Source organism: Nannospalax galili, unplaced genomic scaffold (assembly GCF_000622305.1).
Source record: "Nannospalax galili isolate Female #2095 unplaced genomic scaffold, S.galili_v1.0 scaffold54, whole genome shotgun sequence".
Lineage (NCBI taxonomy): Eukaryota > Metazoa > Chordata > Mammalia > Rodentia > Spalacidae > Nannospalax > Nannospalax galili.
In genome coordinates this window covers 5,878,072-5,901,756 of record NW_008341028.1, presented here as the reverse complement: position 1 = coordinate 5,901,756, position 23,685 = coordinate 5,878,072, and the positions used below count along the sequence as shown (strand labels likewise).

At 40.1% G+C, this 23,685-nt stretch overlaps 2 protein-coding genes across 5 annotated transcripts in view; one reads left to right on the top strand and one right to left on the bottom strand.

The window, feature by feature from the left end:
- Positions 1-9,011, top strand: part of Ints14 (integrator complex subunit 14) — a 32,547-nt gene extending 23,536 nt beyond the window's left edge. For 3 of the 4 annotated variants that reach the window (XM_017798989.2, XM_017798990.2, XM_008836323.3), the window contains 3 exons: positions 1,804-1,922; positions 5,622-5,687; positions 7,237-9,003. In XM_017798989.2, the coding sequence (XP_017654478.1) occupies positions 1,804-1,922; positions 5,622-5,687; positions 7,237-7,488 (437 nt within the window). In that variant the 3' untranslated portion in view covers positions 7,489-9,003. Of the gene's footprint in view, positions 1-1,803; positions 1,923-5,621; positions 5,688-7,236 lie in introns of all 4 variants that reach the window. The other variant, XM_029564997.1, reaches the window with a different exon arrangement.
- A 660-nt stretch (positions 9,012-9,671) lies between these two features.
- Positions 9,672-23,685, bottom strand: part of Hacd3 (3-hydroxyacyl-CoA dehydratase 3) — a 45,991-nt gene continuing 31,977 nt past the window's right edge. Inside the window, exons 6-11 of the mRNA XM_008836322.2 lie at positions 20,893-21,003; positions 18,869-18,996; positions 15,482-15,594; positions 13,682-13,788; positions 12,857-12,988; positions 9,672-10,132 (exon numbers count right to left, since the gene is read on the bottom strand). Of these exons, the coding sequence (XP_008834544.1) occupies positions 10,056-10,132; positions 12,857-12,988; positions 13,682-13,788; positions 15,482-15,594; positions 18,869-18,996; positions 20,893-21,003 (668 nt within the window). The 3' untranslated portion in view covers positions 9,672-10,055. The remainder of the gene's footprint in view (positions 10,133-12,856; positions 12,989-13,681; positions 13,789-15,481; positions 15,595-18,868; positions 18,997-20,892; positions 21,004-23,685) is intronic.

The following is a 23,685-nucleotide window of genomic DNA, read 5'->3' as shown; positions in this document are numbered from 1 at the left end:
TGCTTTCAAAGCAGAACATGTACAACAGTACTACATTTTTTTATATCTTTTCTAGTTCTGTCCTAGAGAGAGTCACATGTTTCTTTTGGTATTCACCTACATCCTTTTTTTTTTAAAGACTAATTATTCTTTATAAGTTCCTTAAAGTCAGAAAAATACCTCCTCTAGGCACAGTTCCTAGCGCTCTCATGTTATATACTGGGCTCTTACTATAGGTAATGAAAAAGTGAGTGGGGATGGGAGAGCAGTCCAGGCAAGGGGAGTAATGGGAAGTTGGAAATGAGGATATTATGTGGGACTAGACTGGCAGGACTTCAGCCTGACTAAAAAGGCTTATATATTGATAAGTATTAATAGAAATATGTCTGAAAAGTTGGGGCAGTATTTTTAGTGGAGTTATGCACAGTTGATGGAAGTACTCTGGTCCAGTAGCAAGGTGTTGGGTTTGTTTGAGGGTTTTGTTTCTGATTTTTTTTTAAAGCTAGATCCATTTAGCCCAGACTAACCTTGAGCTCACAGCAGTCTTCCTGCATTAACCTCCCAAGTGTTGGGTTTACATGTGCGAGTTACCATGCCTGAAGGTGTTTTGATTAATGACCAAGTCAATAGTAGAGAGCAAGCTCAGTTAGACAAACTGGCTTAATTCTAGTTTTCAACATTAATATTTGGGCAAGGAACTTAAGCTTCCAGAACTGGTTGGAAAGATCCCTGCTCTGTCTGGGCTAAACCATGGTAATAGAAAAATAAAAAGAGCCATTAGATATAACTGTGCTTTGTAAATTTGTGGCAGTTTCGTTGACTTGGGAAGCAGGTACTGAAGACTCAAACCTTGCTGATCCACATAGCTATAAAACTGCCATAGCTTTAGTAAGCCATGATGAGTGCTCTTCATAAGTTGAAGGTGTTTCTTCTATAATTTATTTTTTTTTTAAATTTTATGTGTATGAGTGTAGTCCACATGTAAGTGCACCCACGTCGTGCAGTGCCCTCAGAAGTCAGAAGAGGGCACCAGATCCCCTGGATCTGGAGTGACAGATAGTTATTAGCCACCATGTGGGTACTGGGAATCAAACCCAGGTCCTCTGCAAGAGCAGCCAGTACCCTTAATCACTGAGCCATCTCTCCAGCCCTATAATTTACTTTTTAAAATTTTACATATATATGGTGTATGTGTGTTGAGAGAGGCTTTCATACTGTAACCCAGGCTGGCTCTCATACTATAACTCAGGCTGCCCATGAACTCAGGACAGTCATGCCTCAATCTCCTAGCGCTGGGATTGCCACCCAACCTAACTTCCTTTTTCTCTTTTTTTCTTTCTTTTTTCTTTTTTTTTTTAATGTCTAGACATACACTGTCTGGCCACATGAGGCTATTTAAGTTAAATTAAATTAAAAATTGAGTTCCATATGTCAAGTGTTCAGCTTGTGATGACCATATTAGCACAAATGTAGGGCATTTCCAGTGCCACAGAGAATTTGGCTGAAGAGTTCTGGGCTAGAATACATAGAACTGTGGTATGTATGTTTATAAATAATGTGTTTTTATAGTGAATGTGTTTTGCCCTCTCTGGCCCTAATATATAAAGCAGGTATATGAAGCTAATTACTTTAAAAACATTAAGCCTTTTCACATTCCTAGATCTCTCCTACATAAGTGGCTTTCTATTGAGAACAGGTTCTCCAGTCTGACTGAGTTAATGTATTTTCTTAATTAATGATGGAGTGGTTCAAAATGCTGCTAGGCTAATTGGAAATGTAACTGAGTTTGTCAGCTTTCATTTTCAAAATGTCTTTTTCTTTAAGATGCTAAAGAAAACCCTTATGGTGAGGACGACAATAAAAGCCCATTCCCCCTGCAACCCAAAAACAAGCGCAGTTATGCCCAGAATGTGACTGTCTGGATCAAACCTAGTGGCCTGCAGGTACAAATACTATTCACATTGCTTTCCACTGGGGGCAGGAGGAGGCGTTTGGGTGGGCAGGCAAACCAACCTTTGATTTGATTTCCTTTCCTTTGATACTGTGTAATCCATTTACTTCTAATGTCTGTCATTATTTCCCAAAGAGATTTGAGATGGCCCACAGTAAGACGCATATATGACAAAATCATTTTTTACAAGATTTAGAGCAATGACAAACCTAGAGAGAGAATGGAAACAATTGTGCCTGAAACTAGAGGCAAAATGATAATTGTATTTGTATTTGAGGAGTTTGGTTCTGAGCTTCCTACTAAAGTCAAAGATGAAGCAAATGCCTTGTATAGCTTTTTTAAAAAAAAATTCTTCCAGAGAGATGTACTTTCCCAGTATTGAGTTTTTAAAAAATATGTTTTGTATTCTTTGAGAATTTCATACATGTACACAATGTCATATATATATATATATATATACACACACACAATGTCTTTTGATCATATCCACACCCCATTCCCCCTCTGAAAGTCTTTTTTTTTTTTTTTTTGGAGCTGAGGACTGAACCCAGGGCCTTGTGCTTGCTAGGCAAGCACTCTACCACTGAGCTAAATCCCCAACCCCCCCGCCAAGTCTTTACATGATAAGGCAGTGGGGTTTTTGGTTGTTGTTTTGTTTTGTTTATGAAGCAGAGTTGCAATTTAATAATTTAATATAGGCTTAAGCAGGACAGTTAAAAGAAAGGTGTCAGAAAGAAAGACATGCCCAAGAGCATAGGTATGGTCTTCTCTAAGAGAGTCACAAAAAGCAAAACATACCCAAGTATGTGTACAGCTCCTTAGAGGAGAGCTAACGACAGTTCAAAAAGATGTCTAAGTCTTCATCTGGTTATTTCTTCTATCCCTACAGTAAAACACGGTTTCTAATTCCACGAAAACACTTTCATAGGAAGCTAATGTTATCAAGAAATGCTGCATTCAGGCAAGGTACTCGGGGACCTTTCTCCTTCCATTGACTAGTCACTTATTCCTGTTTGTAACAATCACTTAGGAAACCCCTTTTTTCCTTTGAGCACCTTTTTACACTTTTTCTATCAGCTACTCTAACCTCAGCAAGGTGAGAGGCAGCATTCAGGCAGTAAAGTAGCTTGCTGACTGCTTGGGCTCTGAGCCCTTTCCTAGAAACTGAACCAATCTTGCACAGACTAAGGAAAAATCAGAGTCTCTTTCCTCATTCATCCCTGGCCCAAACACTTCTTTGTTAGAAGGATAATAAAATTGTTTTGGCCGGGGGTATGTTTTTGTTTCCCTTTTTAAATTAGTCTTATTATGTCTGTGTGTATTGCCTGCTTGCCTGTAAGTGCACCCATGTTGTGTAATGCCCAAGGTCAGAAGAGGGCGCCCTTATTTACCTTTTTAAAAAATATTTATGTATGGGACTGGAGAGATGGCTCAGTGGCTAAGCGCACTTGCTGCTCTTGCAAAGGACCCAGGTTCAATTCCCAGCACCCACATTGTGGCTGACAGCCATCTGTAACTCCAATTCCAGGGGATCTAGCACCCTCTTCTGACCTCCAAAGGCATTGCATGACATGGGTGCACCTACCTACATGCAGGCAGTACACTCATATACATAAAATAAAAATAAAATATTTTTTAGTAGCCAGGCGTGGTGGTGCACACCTTTAATCCTAGCACTTGGGAGGCAGAGGCAGGTGGATCTTTGTGAGTTCAAGGCCATCCTGGTCTACATAGTGAGTTCCAGGACAGCTGGGGCTACAGGGAGACCCTATCTCAAAAAGACAAAAAAAAAATTTTTTTAATTATGTATTTATTTATGCATATGTGTGTATGCATTCATCAGTATTTCTAGTTCCAAACAAGAAAACCCTATGCCTGTCACTATATTCCTTCTCCTTGCTGACAACCACTAATCTGCTTTTTTGTCTCTGGATTGCCTAGTATTTCATGGAAACTGAATGATACAATTTGTGACCTTTTTGTGTTTGGCTGAATAATGTTTTCAAGATTTGTGTTGGAGCCATTTTATGACTGAATGATACTCCACTGTATAAATGTGTCACATTTTTTTCATTCATTCCATTGATAGATGTTTGGGTTGTTTCTGTCTTTGGCTGTTGTAAATAATGCTGTTATGAACATTCATGTACAAGTTTTTTAACACCTAAGCAGAGCAGATGTTGATTTATCATGAGAAGAAAAGAACCCCCTAGAGCAGGAAGAATGGCCACTTTCAGTACTTTGTACATCCTTAGGAGCGGGATTGCTGGGTCTTCAGGACGTCTGTATTTAACTCATTGAGCAACTGCCACCTTCTCTAGAGTGGCAGCACTATTTTACATTCCCACCAGCAGTGTTAGGAGTGTTCCAGTTTCTACATCCTCATCAATACTGTTTTTTCGTAATTAGCTATTGTAGAGGGTACGAAATGCTGTATTGTGGTGGTTTTGATTTTGTATCCCTAACAACTAGTAATATAGTTCATCCATTCATGTGCTTACTGATTGCAGCTTTAGAGGACTGTCCACTTAAGTCCTCTGTCCTTTTTTGAAATGGATTGTCATTTGGTTCTTTATTTAGACCCTTAGCAGATACATGATTTGCCATTTTTCTCCATTCTGTGAGTTGCATTTCACATATTTCATACTGCATTCTTTGTTGCACTTTTAACTTTATATTGAATTTTTGTGTATTTCATACAGAAAATCATTGGCACCCCCTACACACACACACACACACACACACTGGAGTTCATACATTCTGTTGTGTTAAGGCCTATCATGTAAAGTTAGTGTCCCCAGATGTCCCTCAGTGCAAGTTCATCCACTGGGCTCTAGTCAGCCTATCTAGAGTCCCTCCCTTTAAGAAGATCAGCTCTTCCTCACCCAGCAATAATCAGCTGCCAATAATTCATCTAAGCTTGGGGCTTGCTGCTCATTTCCACACTTCTGTGCTGGGTTTTTGTCTGCTTAAGTTTGCATGGGTCTTGTGTTGCACAAAATTTTTTATTTTTGTTGTTTGGTATAATAACTAAGAGATCATTGCCAAATCTAAGATCCTGAAGATTTGCCTGTTTGTGAGACATTATAGTTTAGGCTCATGTATTTAGATTTCTGATCCATTTTGAGTTAGCTTTTTATACATACTGTGCGTTACATGTCCAACTTCATTCTTTTGCATTCATTAAATTATCTCAATACCAGTTATTTATTCTTTCCCTATCAGTGGGCTAGCCATGGATGTCTGGGTGTACTGGGTCTATTTTTGTGAGACAACTGATTTAATCCCATCAAGATTTTTAAAGGAAGGTGTTCACCAGAGTTGAACAGAACACTAACATCAACTCAAAAGGAATCTTTATCTTGATATCTGTCCCCATTTTTATGTCTTTAAAACTGTTGATTTTTTTTCCCCATTTTTAATATGGAATTCTATTTTTAATATTTATTATTTTTATGTGTATACGTGTATTGCCTGCATGTAGGTAAGTGCACCCGTGTAATGCAATGCCCATGGAGGACAGAGGCCATCGGATCCCTTGGAACTGGAGTTACTGACAGTTGTTAGCTGCCATGTAGGTGCTGAGATTCGAACCTGGGTCTTCTGCAAGAACAGCGTTCTTAACTGCTGAGCCATCTCTCCAGCCCCATAACATGGAATTCTAATGTTGAATTATTTTTACCTTTCATAGACGGATGTACAGAAGATTTTAAGAAATGCAAGGAAGCTCCCTGAAAAAACACAGACATTCTATAAGGTGAGACTGTCAGAATTATAGAGAGATTCTATGAAGTGAGACTGTCAGAATTACAGATAGATTCTATAAGTTGAGACTGTCAGAATTACAAATAGGCCTTATATCCATGTTCACAGTAGTATGGGGGGGATGTGGCAGTGTGAACAGGCACAGGGATTAGAATTTAGGCCTCAGTTTTTCCATCAGTAATGTTAGAAGTGAAAGGTCTGGTCCTGCTTTATAGTCAGTACAGCTGGAAGTGCTTGATGGCCTAGTCCTGTGTGGTGGGAGGCTCCTGTTGAGTAGCCCAAGCAAGCAGTTAGAGATGTGGGTCACAGCCCTGGAAAACACACACACACACACACACACACACACACACACACACACGTACACACGTGGAAAACATACACACCCCCCACCCCACATGGGTATCAAGGCCAATCCAGGCAAGTACTGCATGTGATTCCTGAGATGGAGAATTGCCCCCAAACATTTATTGCTTCCAGGAGTGAAGTTCCAGTGGTGAGTTAGCAAACGAATGGCCCCTAATCATGCCTAGCTAATCCTGAACCACTTGTGGAGGGAATAAAGTAGCAAGGGAGGGGTAGAGTTGAGGGCATTTAGTCTTAACTCTTGTTTCCCCCTTGTCCTTCTGGGGTTTGGCTGAATTAGATTAAGTGCAGTGTGAGATGTGTCCTAGCCTGCTGATTTTTAAAATATATTGCACAGTCAGCCTTAGGCTAGCACCTCTTCTGAGAACATACTACTTTGCCTGGGTGTTATTACCTTTATCACTATTGTCTTCAAACCTAATTACCAGCAATCTGGGGAAATCAGGAGAAATACAAAGCTTTAATCAGGGTTCAACCAGAGCGCTTCTCAGCCAGCCAGACCTCCCCAGATCTCCAAGTCCATAATCTACACAGGCCTTTGCTCTCTGCTCATCTCAGTCCCAGTCTCTGCAGTTTCTACACACACCTGCTGTAGTCTGTTCCAGATGGACTATGTGTACTGTGGCCTTCTGAAGATAGAGAGGTGGTCATTTATCTTTCCTGGTTTTGTATGACCATCACTACGCATGAGAAGTAGAAAGGGCCTCTGGAAAGTGGATGAGGAAGGCATTTTCCTCACTTTGTAAACAAGGCCTCTGAGACCAGAGAGGCTTCTGCTTGACCACTGAGTGGCTGATGGGGCACTTCATGTTTCTCTGATCTGACTCTTCTATATGTCATTCACTCCAAGTCATCAGGGCAGCACCTTGTTAAGAGTCCTGAGATTTGGAGCAAGCCTTTCCCACGCCTGAATATTGGAGAAACTAAGCCTCCCGAGAGTGAATGCTGTATGCAAAGTGCTTACCACATTTGACATAATTGCACTTTAACTGTGGTCAGTCAGCTCATTGGCTAATCTAGACGCTGGGCACACTCTAGAAACCATATGCCAGTTATGCCATCACACTATTCTTAGTTTATACAAAAATGCTTCCTAAAAGCTGAGAATCAAAAAGAACTTACTTTGAGTACTCAGAAGTGTGTGATGAGACACATTTCAGAACATTTGTCTGTTTCAGGAGCTGAACCGTCTACGAAAGGCTGCTCTGGCCTTTGGTTTCCTGGATCTGCTCAAAGGGGTGGCCGACATGCTAGAGAGGGAGTGCACTCTGCTGCCTGACACAGCTCACCCCGATGCAGCATTCCAGCTCACCCACGCAGCCCAGCAGCTCAAGCTGGCCAGCACGGGCACCTCAGAGTATGCTGCTTATGACCATAATATTACACCCCTGCATACAGACTTCTCAGGGAGCAGTACTGAAAGAATGTGATGCTGACTTTTGGAGTCTTCCTTCTCTGTTCATTTCATCTGAAAATTATTTAGAGTGAAAACCTTTCCAGGATGTTCACCTCTTGAACAGCCACCCAAAGGCCTTGCGGCTGCCTCAAAAACAACATTTGCTAGTTTGATGCCTCTGCAACAGTCTGAGAAAGGTCTTAAAGAGTGGTTGGCTAGGACTGTAACTGCAGCTACATGGGACTCAGTCATTAAGCCCAGAAGACATCCTTGCTCCCATGATGGAACAGCTCCTGAGAAGCTTGGACAATTGATGAGGACAGACCTCCCTTGTCTTCCTTGGGAAGCCTGACCAGCAAGGGCTTTCTGACTTCCTCAAACTGACTTTTCTCTAGGCTTATGTCTCAACTAGAAGGACATTTTTAAACTACTGTGCTTAGGATGAGCAGTCAAGACTGTCTGGGGCTTGCTACGTACAAACCCAATTCCACTAAGTTTTAGAACTTTCCTTAGAACTTGTTAAATACAGTGGAACATTAAGGTGATTTCAGTATATTTTGAGCTACAAACTTTTAAACAGCAACCACAAATGTGTAAAATTATTTCTATTCATTTTTTTAATGAAAATGAAGTACTTGATTTTCTATAAAATGATTTCACTTAGAAACAAATAGTCTTTTGGTTTGTTCTGTCACTTGAATAGAATGCAGCATTCAATGTGTCAGATTCCCAAGTAATGAAATTTCTTGGGTTCCATACTGACTTCTGGTCCTAACACTGTTCAAACCAGGTTCTAGCCAGCAGTGCTGTCCCAGTGGCTTTGTGACTGTCCTCAGCACTCCATCAGGTTTCGACCAGAGCAACTGCTTTTGGTTTAACATGCCAAACACAAACAATACTTTGCCTGAACAAAATGCTTTATCTATTTGAAAGTTAGAAAATAATCTTTAAACACAAGTTATTAGTATTTTGATGGTAAATATATTTTAATAGAAATACACAATCTTTCACTTTCTCAGCAACAAAGGGGATCCTAAAAAGCTCTAAGAACATGGGATTTTGCACAAGGATGCAGCACAGTTTGCTGCAAAGCTGACTTGCCCAGTCCCACAGCCAGCTGAAAGAACATTAGAAGTCAATACCAACAATTGTTGACAAGCTGCAGACTTGGAAAATACCCTTCAGTGGTTTATGTCAAACAAGCCAGTTAATGCTGATCAGCTGCTTCAGGTCAAAGTGTCCACCCTGGGCTCAGTGAGGCAGCACCAACTCAAGTTTCCTTTCCCCAAGAGCAGAGGGCATGACAGAGTGGAAAATCACTAGGCCTTAAGCTCTCTTTTCCAAATGTCACTAACTCACTTTCCTTGGTTTACATGGAATGTGATAGAAGAAACTGATGTATTGTACAGTGACCAACATAAGGTCTAGATTGAGCCCCTCCTCTGGTGGGTTTCCTGCAGGAATCCTTATTAAAGGCTCAGCTGGTCATTCCTCACCTCAGGTTCCCTGTGTACAGGGGACTACTGTAGACAGGTTAAAAAAAAAAAAAGAAAAAAAGCAACCTAACAACAGAAAGAAAAAAAAAGGTGACTGAGGTTCAGAAAAGTAGTTTCACCACTCAGAGAAATACACAAGAAAATGGAGTTGGCAAGCCCAGGATACATAGACTGTGTGCACAGCTCAAGACAGTTTGGAGATGTGTAGACTATGTCTGAGCATAGCTCAGAACAGCTTGGAGGTTTGTCTGACCTAATGTTTCCATTTGCTGCATCACCAGCCACTAAATTCCTGCCTGTGTGGCCCACATATCTCTGTTCCCTTCTGACCCCTGCAGCCATTTACATTTGGAACTTATAATCTCAATGTTTTCCAAGCAATGTTCCCCTTCTCCAGTGCTACAGACAGTTCTAATTTAAGTAGGAATGAAGTGATCATGGTGTTCCAAGGTTCTGATTGCTTTCTCTAATCACTGCCTCTTCAACGCCCATGCTGGTAAATGCTCTAGTAATGAATGTTTATAGACCAAAACCCATCAGATGTAAAGTATTCTCCAGCCCCACTCTGACTCAGAAATGTTCTGTCAATGCCCAACTCTACCTGGTTTTCAAAGTCAATGCTACCCCATTGCATAAGTAACCCCTTGAGTACACAATGTAATAGATCCTGCCTGAGCCACTTTGACAACCTTCCATAGAGTAATATAGTTGGGGGGAGGGGTTAGTTTTTAGGTGTTTTTTATTTTGTTTGTTTTGTTTTTTTTCCACAAGCAATATCTGAATAGAACAAACCCCAGCTGGAAGGATGGTCAGTACTTTGTAGGAAACACTTGAGACAATGCCTCTGGTAAGTGAAGAGCAGGCTGGACCTAAGAGGCAGGGCTGAGTCTCATTGTCATAAATTAAATACACAGGAATAAACCTGTTGTTGGGTATCAGGGATCCAAGTCATGCAAGTGCTATGCTAAGGTAATACAGTAGATTAGGAATGTTACTGGGGAAGGGAAGATAGCCTCACTTTAAAAAAACATATCAGTACAAGAAGGTAAAACAGTAAGAATCATAGATTAGGCTCAAACTGGCAAGAAGCTATCTAAATCTCTCTTTAGTGCATCTTTTTCTTTTTTTGTCCATAGCGCCGCCTGCGCTGTTTATAAAGATGACGAAAATTAATATATAATCCTGAAAAATAAAAAAAAAAAAAGCTGATTAGAAATGTTAGTCTTTGTAACTAGAAGTTTTAGGGTGGGATATCTGTCTAGTTTGTTTTCCATACTCCAGAGCACTAAGTTCATTGCAGCTGCTCAAGTACAACTAGAACCCACCAGCAAAGCAATACTGCACTGGAGACACCCAGCCTTCCCCAAGAGCTGATAACTGTATTTTCCCCAAGTTTTATGAAGTTTTCAGCCAAGGATAAAATCTTTGTATAGTGGACATCACCTGAATTTAAATTAGCTTTTTATTATCTTTTAACCCATACCTACAATTATTCATCTGACTGCCCATCTCATTTTTTAGGCATTTTAATGTTTGACGTGGTGGTCAATACAATTCATAACTAAATAGTGGAACAAAAAGTTCAACATTTTTTCTGGTTTTCCCTTTATGTATACAGTGAGTTGCCCAAATCAGAAGTGAAGAAATAACCTCATTTGAAATTCAAACACCATTCAAGAATATGTAGTAAGCAACAAAGGGTATGTGACTCTTCAGAAGCACAGTGCAGCAAGTGAGGAAACAGGATTTCAGAGTCAGAATCAAATCTGAATCCTCCTTGACCACTGAGTAAGTTCTGTAGTTTAGCCTCATCTCCGTTTCCTCATTTGTACAACAGGGATAAAAATACTTTACAGATTTACTGTAAGAAAATGAAATGGCTTGGCTTATAAACATATGCAAGCTGGTTAAGACTTTTAAAATTATGCATGTGAATTCAGAATTTGCATCGTTTTGAATAATAATATATTTATTATAAGAAAATATGCACATAAGATCTTGCAAATGAAACAACAAAAATACAAAGAAAAGAGACTAGGGTCAATCTATATTAAAATATTTCTATCCCCCTTTAAAAATATTTTTGAATGTTTTGCCTGCATGTATGTAATTATATTGCATGTTTGCCTGATGTCCTTGGAGGCCAGAAGAGAGTGTCAGATCCCCTGGAACTAGATCTACAGATTGTTATGAGCTACGATGTAAGTGCTGGGAACTGAACCCAAGTCCTTTGTGAGAGCAATCAGTGCTCTTAACTGCTGAGCCATCTCTCCAGCCCCTCCAACTTTTTTAGTAAGGTATTTTAAGTGTCTTTCCAATATTTATTCTACTTCTCTTTTAATGCATACTTCATAGAGTCTAGATACAGTAATCAATTTTTACAGTAATAGGGGTAAGAAGCTCTTTTAGTGAGTACATTTTACAAATTGAAGCTTACTCTCTTCAAGGTCCAAAACAGAAAACAAGAAATTATAATCTTTTGCCAATGGCCTACACCTATAATGTAGTGCTCTTTAACTATACACCTGCTACAGGCTGACACCCTGAAGGACTCCTAAGGGGCATTAAGTCTCTGCTATATTAGATGACCAAGGCTATCAGGCTTTCTAGCGTCTCAGGCTATTTGTAGTGTTCCTCTCACTGCTTGGAGAGGCCAGCCTCTAAGATGATCCAAATGGTCCCTACTGTCTAGACACTTCGTATCTGGGCAGTCCCAGTCCCTTCTGCACTATACCAGCTGGTCTGGGTAATGGCATACACTTCTGCTGTTAGATTACAGAAGACTCTACAGTTTCTGGTTCTCTAATCACCTACTGTGGGTAAAGCTATGTCAAGAGTGCCACATGGAGAGTTTCTATGACAAGAAACTGAAAGTAGCCACAAGAGTGAGCTCAGAACTAATGCTCCAGACCCTACAAAATCTACAAGTAGAAGCTGAAGTCCCAGGAAACAGTCTGACTAAAATTTCATGAGATATAGACTCAAAATCACCGCTTAAGCTACTTCCTGGTCCTCATGCTTGTGTTGTCAGCTGCTAAATCACAATAATTTGTTACACACTAAGAATATACTGGTATGGTGGCTGCGTCCTTCTGTAGCCAGGAGCTAGACAGCTATGCTTACTAGGACTACTTCGAGTCTTTTGTCAAATATACTGGGGGGGGGGGAGAGAACAAAATCTAAAGTAAAGTGTCCTTAGAGTTAGGAAAGTTTTCAAATAATTTAGGTTTATTTCTTGTTCTCTTTAGTTCCTAGTTTGTAGGAATTAAGGTAGAATTTGTGGTTTTATGCAAGTGTAACTTAACAAGCAGGCTGTCACCATCAACAGGCACTTTCCAACTCCTGGACTGCTCAGAGGTCTTCAACGCCTTCATCCTTCCTTGCCAGCTGTATTAGCACCTCCAACATGTGGATAAGAGTGTGCTACTCCAGTCGAGGGAACATGAGCTCTATTTTACTTCATTAACTTTTTTAAATTTTTGAGACAGGGTCTCACAATGTTGCTCAGGTTGGCCTCAAATTCTGTGCTTAATCAACTGTCCAGCCCCCCAAGTAGGTTAGTACTATGGGTGTGACCACTGTACTAGTGTCCTATTCTGTTGTAAAAGAGTTTATGGACATTGTTTCAGCAAAAAATATCACATATGATATTTTCCCAATACCCTATATATGTGATAAATTCCTAGTGACCAACAATTCAGCTACTGTAGATCTGGGATAAGTTATTTCCAGACATTATTAGCATAGTCCTGTGGTAGGTTCGTTTTTGCAAATAAAATCTCTAATCTCAGCTACTCTTTCAGAAGGAGAGTTCTAATAAGGACTTTGAAAATTCTGAATCATTTAGCTTTACCCTCTAAGAAGTGACAAGAAAAAAAGTATGTGTGTGGAAGCGCCAATACTTACCTAAAAATAACATTATAAGATAAATCTGAAGGAAAAAGGAGAATCTAACTTTGATTTTCACTGGATATGGCAATATAAAACTGAACCTTTCTGTCTCGTTGAATACTGGAATGGACTGGATCACTGAGACAGCTGCAAACAGAAAGGGGAATTTGTCAGAAGCAAATGGAACCAGTACATGAAGCCGTCCAACCCAGGCTCACACTTCCAGTCTGAGACTGCAGGAGATGCTTCCTCCTCTCACACTGCACATCATCAACAGAGTAAGAGGACACTGGACTTCATCTACAAAGTGGAGAAAAGTCCCTACCTGACCCACTCACTCAGTAGCTATCTGAATAAAATGAAGTTACTAACATGACTTCGCTTTGGAAGACTAAAAATACGTAAGGGGCTAAAGAGATGGCTCAGCAGTTAAGAGCACTGGCTGTTCCTGCAAAGGACATGAGTTGGATTCTTAGCACCCACATGATATCTAACAGTCCATAACCCAGTTCCAGGGGTATCTGATGCCCTCTTTTAGCCTCCATAGGCATCAGGGGTGCATACACATACGTGCAGACACACATACACATAAGATAAAATAAATCTTTTAAAAAATATGTATGTACTACAGAGCATGCAGTACATGGCCACCCAGCTTCCACACTTGCAAAACAAGCTCCATGTCCCTGGAGTAGTCAGTGTAAGAAATGTAGGAGGCCATAAGAAAGGGATCCCTGAGCAGCCCAATATCCTATGTCAAACTAGCACTGGAAGAGGCCTCATAAACGACCTGGACACTCCTGGGAGCTACACTCTGAGACCTAGAGTTTCTGAAAATACCTTCTGCCAAACATCCCAGAGGGTATAAGGGAATCCACATAGTGTAACGGAGCCACGTGAGCACCTTCCAATCCATGTCAATGCAGCAAAGCATGTAGAAGGGATACCTATCGAGAGTAAGGAGTTTCAATGTTAAAAGCCACTGCAGGTTCTGAATGCAACCCTAGACTATCATTCAAAAATATGAAAAAACTGTTCTTCCATCAGCAGCAAGTAGCCGCTTCAGAACAGAATTACAATCCTGGGCTAGCTACCTACAAACTCCCATCAGACCACTCTCCAACTCCTCTAAGGATGTGAGCCCTCTTTACTGACAGGTTCAGTGTAGGTCTCCCAGGAACATTCTTTGTTCAGCATATATACCAGAACCTTCTTGGCTTTATTCCTAGCTCTCATCTATGCTCCTAGTGGGTAGAAAGATGCCAGACTCTGTCTCTGGAAAAATGAATTGTTCTCAAAATTATATGAAAAGCCGATAATCTAGAATCAGAAATACTCTAAAGAAATTTACTTCTTACCAAGTGTTAATATTAAGACCTCTGATCTGTTTCAGCTTTGCATTGAGCATGTGAGAGATACAGACCAGCACAGGTGAGACATGGTTCAGGCAGCTACTGCCTGTTCTCCCACTGACTGCACCATATAAAGCTTCATATAAAACTCCAGTTCCAGGGGGTCCAATGTTCTCAGCTTTCTAAAGCTGAGAAACCAGTCTTTGAAAGCCTGGCTCCATCTGAATCAACACGAGAAAAGAGAGTATGTATGCTCTGGTAAAAGGAACATGGATTAATTGCATCAATTTTTGTCTGTTTTTTCAAGAGAGAGTCTCAGTCTGTAGCTCAGGCTAATCTCAAATTCATGGTAAATCTTCTGCCTCAGCCTCCTGAGTGCTGGAATTACAGGTGTGTGCCGCCATACCAATACTGAATCAACCTTCCAAAAAGGATATTTTTCCTACTGAAAATTCAGAATGAAAAAAAATCAGATAAGAAACTAGTTCAAAACTAAAGTACTCTTTTCATGAAAGATTCTTATCTATAATCTCCTTGACAAGTCATTAACTAAGTCCATCTGACTGGACTGCTGCCTCAGCCTTGGGTTCCTTTAACTTTTTCAAGTACTTCCCTTCTAGATGGGGCCTCGGGTCTTTCCAACAGCAAGATCCTGAAGTTGTAGTGAGGTGGAGCTTTCATTCTCTAGTTCTCTCTGCTCCCTACTGCCCAGGCTGCTACTAGGCTCCAATTGATGCTTTAAAAAGCTTTGCCTCAGGACCGGAGAGATGGCTCAGTTAAGAATGCTGGCTACTCTTGCAGAGGACTCATGTTAGGTTCCCAGCACCCACATGGCAGCTAATAACTGTAACTCCAGTTCCAGGGAGATCCAATGTCCTCTTCTGGCATCCATGGGCATTTTATGACATGGGTACACTTATATCCATGCAGGAAAAACACTCATACACATAAAAGAAAAATAAAGAAAAATAAATTTTTTAATTGCTGGGTGTAGTGGCACACGCCTTTAATCCAAGCATTTAGGAGGCAGAGGTAGGTGATCCCTGTGAGACTGAGGCCAGCCTGGTCTACATAATGAGATCCAGGCCAGCTGGGGCTACAGGGAGACCCTGTTGCAAAAAAACCCCAAAATTAATTAATTAATTAAGCTGTGCCTCTGCAGAGTATGCTAATACAACTAGATTTCCCACATATATAATAACCCTAGTCCCAAACCAAATGAGATACTGTCAAGGCAGCAATGTCCTCAAGAACAGAGCTGCTCCAGAGAGGGAGGCATTTTACTCACCTGAAAATTTCAATCATGCTCCATGAATAAAACACAAAGAAAACCACAGCTTTGTTTTGCATTTCTTCCATGGTACCAAAGATTATAAACAAAATAAAATTTCTTCCGAGAAACTATTAAAAAGAACAAAAAGAGAAAAAAGTATTTGTGTGTATCTGTATATGTACATATGCAGATATCTACATTCTTACAGATATACTGTGTGTGTGTGTGTGTGTGTGTGTGTGTGTGCATACTCCATACAAATGCTTTATCTCACCCCGCCCCCAGTTCAATCTGGGGAGTCACGTGGTGGAAGAAAAGAACAAACAAGTTATGACTTCCACATGTGTACTGTGGCACATGAATGCACACACACATGCACAGTAAAATATTTTAAAAATGTAAATTAAAAAATACATTCACAATGTTGTATAACTATCGTATACCCATAAATTTTTTCATCTTTTAAGACTGAAACTGTGACACCTTTAACAGTGACTCTCCATTCACCCAGCCTTTCCCAACCACCATTCTATTTGCCTCTGGTTTTGAGTAGTCTAAATGCCCCACAGAAGTAAAATCATACAGTATTTGCCTTTCTGAAGCCAGCTTACTTCAATCAGTACAATGTCCTCAGGATCCATCCATGTTATAGCATATATAAGAATTTCTCTCATTTTTGAGACTGCATAATAGCCCATGTTTTTCTTATCCATTCATGCATCAACAGGTATCTGTAGCATTATAAATAATGCTAAGTTGTGCTTTTTCAGAAAACTTTATAATTTTCTTAGCATACTCCAAAACTGTTTATATTGTGATTGAAATTGAATTTAATCTATAGGTAAATATAAGAACATCATTATAATACTGAGTTTTACAATTCAAGAAAATTATATATGTATACTTTCTGTGCTATTTGAATACTTTCTATATCACAACCAGTTCACTAATTTTCTCTTCAGTTATGTTTAATATATTTTAAAAACTATCCATTCAATTTTAAATTTTGTTAATTTTCATTAACAGAATTTCTACTTATCTCCTTTTTAGATCTGCTTATATTTTTTATTTTCTTCCTGTTCAAGTAGCCAAGTTCTCCTTAAACATGATTATTTCTACTCTGCTTCTGATAATTCTCAGATCTGTACTTCTTGTAAGTCTGTTGCTATAGTCTGTTGTTTCTGCTGGTTCTTATACACAGTGCCTTATTTCTTTAGCTTTTATAACTTTTATTTGGAAGCTTCTCATTTTCATTGGAAACAAATCTGTAAATTCTTTGGGGCTGGACAAAAGCAATTTTTTACAGAAAAGATCTGTATTCACCTCTTTTGGAATCTGAGGGTAACAGTGGTTGAGAATCACTTTAAATCAGGTTTGTAACCTGAAGATGTTTGAAACACCAAGGAGGCATGAATTCATATCCCAGATCATCTGGAAGACTCATGGTTAGACATTCTTTTTGTCTTTTGTCTTGCTGAGGCAGAGTCTCGCTAGGTACTCTAGGATGGCCTACACTCAAGCTCATTCTATCTTAATCTCTCAAGTGCTGGTATCACAGGCCTGTGCCACTACACCAGTCTCTTAAGAGTGCTTCCCCTGCCTCTAGCAGGACCAGCATTTGAGACACTTTTTTAAGACTGCAGCAGGGAGGGAGCAAATTCATTTCTAATTCACCTTCACATGGGGCGCCCTAGAATCTGTATTGGGGAAGGCTCTCTTACCGACTTCCCTACTTCAATCTCAATCCTGAGTTTTTACATCTCTCACACCTTGTAATGGTGTAACATTGAATTCTAATTCGTGTTTTGAACATCAGTACTCATCTCTAGATAGTCCACCAGTCACTTCAGTTTTATTAGCATAAAAGCTCATCCATCTGCTGTATTTCCTGCAACAGAATTCTTTATAGTGTTTTTGCAAAGCCAAGTAAACACATTTTATCCTATTGATTCAAGATCACCTTATAACAGAAGTATTTTTTCATCAAACCACTTTGGTTAGGTATCTAGCTGCTTTAATCTTTCTTAAAACAGCAACAAGAAGGAAATTTCTCCCTAGCTTCCTATGCTCCTGCTCCTCACTGCTTTTTATTTACTCCTCCTCAGCACTCTAGCTACTCATGTCCTCAAGGGCAAAGACTATTTCTAATTCTGTGCATAGTCAGCCCACAATATGTGTTAGGTGGTCCAGTCAACCTACTATGATAAATTCAGCTCCTTTCAAGTTAAAATAATGCCTACTCAGGTACATGGCCTTGCCCAGGCCCAGGAGGCTTTACTCCCACAGTATCCATGAATAGCAGCTCCTACATAGATGTGGTGATTCCAGGGCTCTCCCTTCCATCTGACTCCAGACACTGTCCCTCAATTCTTACCTATCATAGTCTTTAATATACAAGGTGTATTATTCCATATTACCATATCCACTGTCCCTTTTTACTTTTTAAACTAAATGAACAGCCTCTTCTAAAAGAAAAAACAAAAAATAGTAAAGTCTGCTATATTTTCAACCTTTTACCACACAACTGACACAACGAGAGTGGCACAGCTGGGAGACTAGAAAAGCATCCAGCTTATAAAAAGTCAGTACCGAGAAGAGACTAAGCAACAATCTGCTTGCCTCTGCTGCTGAGAAGCATAGACATCACAGTATGTGACCACGCAGCTAAGAAGCAGGACAAAGAGAATCAAAGCTTTTGATGCCCCATTCCTGACAGTAATCAACAGAGAAAACAGCACAAAGGTATTAGTGGGAACAATAAAAAAAAAAAAAACTCCAACCAGAAGAGCCACCTACATTACCGAAGGAATCCCAGAGGGAAGGAATGCCTTGATCAAAACAAGAGGTAGGGGGCTGGAGAGATGGCTCAGTGATTAAGAGCACTGACTGCTCTTGCAAAGGATCCAGGTTTGATTCCCAGCACCCACAGGGCGGCTATGAACCGTCCTTAACTCCAGTTCCAGGGGAATCTGAAGTCCTCTTCTGACCTCTGCAGATCTGCACAACATGGGTGCACTCACATACATGCAGGCAATACACTCATACACATAAAATAAAAATAATTTTAAAAGAATTTTTTAATTAAAAAACAACAACAAAAAAAAAACAAGAGGTAGGTTTATCTACTCCTGCCTGAAAATCAAATTTTCCTAGACGTAAAGCTCCTTATAATTTTGTCATTTCCCAAATATATTATAAATAATGTAATAGGCCCATAATAGTAAAAAATGCTTTGAAAAATATCAGAGCTTTACAATTTTCCTTCATGTTAAAATAAAATAGTACTATTCTACGTAAATAGGTATGTTTAATAAATGAATTTTGGTAAATTATGACATACCTACTGGGTAAATAAATACCGAAATCTTTCATTCCTCACCCTTGAGTTCAACTACTCAATACCTGGATGAGAGAAGGCAGCACTGGAGAGCTTGTGACTCCAATAGCTGCATTGATGGTCTCCACTAGTGACAGCATCTGGCAGAAATACATCATGTCTGCTACAGAGTGGAATGTGTCATAGAAGGACTCTATGGGAACAAGCACACAAAGGTGAATCAACTGGTGAGTTCTAACAAAATTAGTTCTCAAACTAAACAACTCCTTGCAGGAAAGAGACTTTGGGAAAGGTAACTGACAGTCAGACTCATGTTTCTAACCTAAGCTAGAGGGGACCCCAGAAAGGAGGACTCCCTTATTCCAGAAAGTGAACACGTTTACCATGTCCCCTTCTATTTAAAAATGTATCTGGGAGAGCTAGAGAGATGGCTCAGCAGTTAAGAGCACTACTGCTCTTGCAGAGGACCCGGGTTCAATTCCCAGTACCCAGATGGCGGCTAACAACCATCCCTAACTCTGCTCACATTTCTCTTTACAGCACTTCTCCACCAGGGCAGCACTGACATTCTAGGCAGGGCAGTCCCTGGTCCTGCACATTGCAGAAGGTATGGAACTCCTAGCCTTGCCTACTGACTGCAAGTTGTGCCTCCGCATCACCACAACAGTTGACAGGTATCTCAAAATTGGGCATCTCCACCCCCAATGAAAACCACTTGGAGACACAATCATTATCTATACATTTATAATCTAAATCCTCACAACTAAGAGTTTCCACAGAAAAGCAAATTATAGCTGAAAGTTTATCACTAACAAGGCAACAGGCCTGCCCCATTACACCTGGCAACTTGGCAGCTTTTGGACTGGATCACTTACTAGCCAGCAGTCATATTTTTACTACATTTATCTTGGGGGAGTGGCTGAAAGTGTGTGCTATGGCGTATATACGGAGGTCAGAGGACAATTGTGGAAGTCAGTTTTTCTTCCACCATTCCACAGTTCAGGTCAGGTCATCAGGCATGGCAGCAAGCACCTTTACTGCTAAGCTCTATAGCCAGCAATCTTGTAAAAACACTCAGAATTCACCCACCCATGTTAGTTTAAACACATTAATAATTTATGTATCTGAATGTCCTTACTTTTCTTCTACCAGACTTTGTTAAATCTGTACTTATAAAAGAGCGGTCTGAGAATAACTGCCTGAGGCCTGCTTTGTCCCCCCTTATGTAAATTACATGAAGACCTCTGGTCACAAGTCAGTATAAGATCTTAGGCATTTGAGGCTTTTTTGCTGGCCTGTCTTAGTGCTGTGCAGCATTCCAATGGGAAGGCTGGAAAAACAACGCAAAGTCCCTCCTCTTTCAAAGGGCTCCAGAGCTAACTATGCTCACCTTCTGCTGGTGGGAAAATTTAGGGCTGAAGAATAAGACAGTCTACAAGACTTTACTTTTCCTTCCAACAGAATTTACATTTTCTAATACGGTTATATTTTCCCCATACTTTTATAAAGAATTTTTTAAAATTTTCAGTGATTTATATTCAAACTATCTGAAAGCACTGTATTCTTTATAATCTCTTCATATATACTAGTTTGCAAACTAGTTTGGTTTCTTTTTATATGGCTAGATAAAACTGGGAAAATCAATTTATATACTAATTTTAGCCTATCATAAGTACTATTCTGTGCTATTATCAACTTTTTAGATAAGCTTCACAACACTCCACTGAGTGACTACTCCACAGAAATTCCTCACTGACACAGACATTTCAATAATCTAAACTGTCATCAACTTAGATAATGCCATATGTGTTCATTTTTGAAGAAGCTTTCCTTACATTCTTATTTCCTTAGAACACATTTGCAGAGGTGAAATCTCTAGGCTAAGCCTGATCCTTTACTTTATAGGGAAAGAATATCCAGTCAGCCAGTTTCACAAGGAACTAGGAAAACTCGGGAGCTCAGGGAAAGGTAGGAAATGCTGGGGGTGAGGGGTGACTTTGTTTTAAATGCAGATAATGCTACTTCTCAAGTGAATAATGGAACCAAACTACTGAAAAATGGAAAAAGTGGCCCTGAAATTTGTACTTGCCTTTTCCCAAGATAAAGAACCGCACTGTCAGGTTGACAAAGATCCAGGAGAAGCCCAAGAACTGCACAAGATTATACATGAACAGATATCCTTTCTTCAAGCTTGTTAGAGCTGAAAAGCAAAGTGAGGCAGTGAGCTGCTGGACACGGTGAGAGGGGTCTGGACAACTTCAACACTTTCTCTTACCTGAGTGTCCCTGAGCTCCCCCATAAACACCTAGTGTGGGTCTTCCTGGCCTGGGCTCCCTCTCCCATGAAGAAAACATGTGGAACACTGCCACTAGAATCTGTTTTCAGCAGTCTTCTGACATAAACTTAAAGGGTCTTAAGTAAACAGACTCAACCAACCCAGAAGGAAAACATCACCCCTGGCAAAGCATGACTGACCCAGGCGGCACCACAGAAGGGAAATAAGTTTCCCTCAGTTCATAATCAGGTAATATAATCCACAGTTTCTTCGCTGGATTTTTTTTTCATTTTTAATTTTTTCTTAGTATTTTATGTGTATGACTTTTGCCTGCATGTATATAAGTGCCCCACATGCATGTAGTGCCTGTGGAGACCAGAACTGGAGTTATGGACCCACTGTTGTGAGCCACCATATAGGTACTGGGAACTGAACCTGGGTCCTCTGCAAGAATCTCTGCAAGAATAGCAAGTGCTCTTAACCACTGAGTCATGTTTCTTTCTCTCTCTTCCCCCCCCCCCCCAAGATCATGCAAGTCAAACTAGCTCGCAGAATAGAAACAGTACATGAAAAAAATAATCCTGACATTGGGTCATATATCTATTTAGCAAGTCCTGGCTGAACACCAACAATGTGTCAGACACTGTGAAGAGCCCTGCTGGGACAACATAAAGACACTGAAAGCATGACACTGCCTCTAAGTACTTACAGTCTACTACACCACATGCTGGAAGAAGACAAGTAATGGCTTCTGAAATTTTACAGATGGGAAAAAAAAAAAGACATCAGGCTGGGGAAGTAGGCTCCAAGCAGGTTGAGGACACAATCAAAGGCAGGGAAAGGCAGACATCCATTTTTGTTAACAGAGTGAGGTTCATGAAGGTTCACTTACAGAGTTAAGGAAGAAGTAAGGGGCTGGGCGTCACAGTCTAGTGATAGGAGAGAGGAGAAAAAAGACAGCTCTCAAGAGCAGAGGGGAAGTTTTGTTCCTGATGTTGATTGTGATACTGATATTCTCATCAACACTTGGCTGATGTTCAAATCACATTTAATAGTATGATCAATCAAAAAAAGCCCATCCTTCAAAGCCAAAAATTACCAGACTTCTATTAACATCCTTTCTTCATAATTGCAAAAATGGACTACACTTCCATCCCTAGCATGAAGAGACCCTTTCTTCAGGAAACTATCAGTTTAGACAAAGCAGTTTAAAGCCTTATCTAGCATTCTAAAATGTATGTATTTTAAGACTTTTGGGGCTGGAGAGATGGCTCAGCAATTAAGAACACTGACTGTTCCTGCAGAAAACCCGGGTTCGAATCCCAGCACCCACATGGCAGCTAACAACTGTCCGTAACTCCAGTTCCAGGGGATCTGACAGCCTCTTCTGTCCTCCGCAGGCATTGCATGACATGGATGCACTTACCTACATACAGGCAATACACTCATACACATAAAATAAAAATAACAAAAAAATAAAAGACTTTTTACCTATTTCTGAAGTTTAAAACACCAAAAAAATAATGTAAATCACAAGGTAGCCTTTTAAAAAATTATGATGATGAGAGAGATGCATATCCCAAGGCATGTGTGTGGAAATCGGATGCCAACTTTGTAAAGTTGGCTCTCTCCTGCCACTTTTATGTGGATGTTGGGGATGGAACTCTGGTGGCCAGCCTGGGCAGGGAGGGGGTGCCTTTATCAAGGCAGCCTTCTTATACGGTTGTTATTCTTTGCCTTCACTAATCTTCTAAAAGACTGCTTCTCTAAATTAGTGGCTAGTCCAATCTGTTTTTTTAGCTCATTAAAAAAAGGAAACATTCAGAACTTTAACATATAAAACAAAAAAAGAGATGAGGGTCTGTGTAGGTTTGTTATGATATATAAAGGATGAGATAAAAATAATATACACATAATCTTAAAATTTCTGTGGTCATAATTTAGTCAACTAGTTTAAGGAACAAAATATATATCTAGTCAAGGTTTATCTGAAAATATTTGGTTTTTTTAACCCAAGGTTTATCTACATAGCACATGATAATTAAAAGTACCAGACCAGTGGAACTAACCTTATCAGATATTTAACAGCCATACTTTGAGGCCTATATTAATGTGGTCAGAGGGATTTAAAGGACAGTTTTTGCCCCTTGCCCTCCAAGGTCAACTAAGTTCCAGAGGACTAGGGAACATCTCTCAAAATGTCCTATTACTATGGTAAGACATCTGTCCTCTTGTTCAGGGAGGCCATGGAGACCCCACAAAATGGACTTGAACCAGTGTCCAGTCTACAAAGAGGAGGATCAACTCAGAGGAAACATCTCATTCATGCTTCCAAGCCAGACATGGTCGAGCAGGACCTTTGACTTATCCTCACATTGATGGAACTGGTAAAAGAAAGGAGCCAGGAGCTCCTCCCAAGCCCATGTGACCCCTGAGGAACAGATCCTCAAATGATCTTAAGTGTAAAAATAAATTTATTTATTTGAGCCAACTGTATGGTCTTATACACTCAAAAGGAAAGTATAACCTAAGAGGAAAGTCATCAGTATATTTCTTTAAGAGTTCAAGGGATTACACTTCCCAGACATTAGGCTTAAGTCTATATAA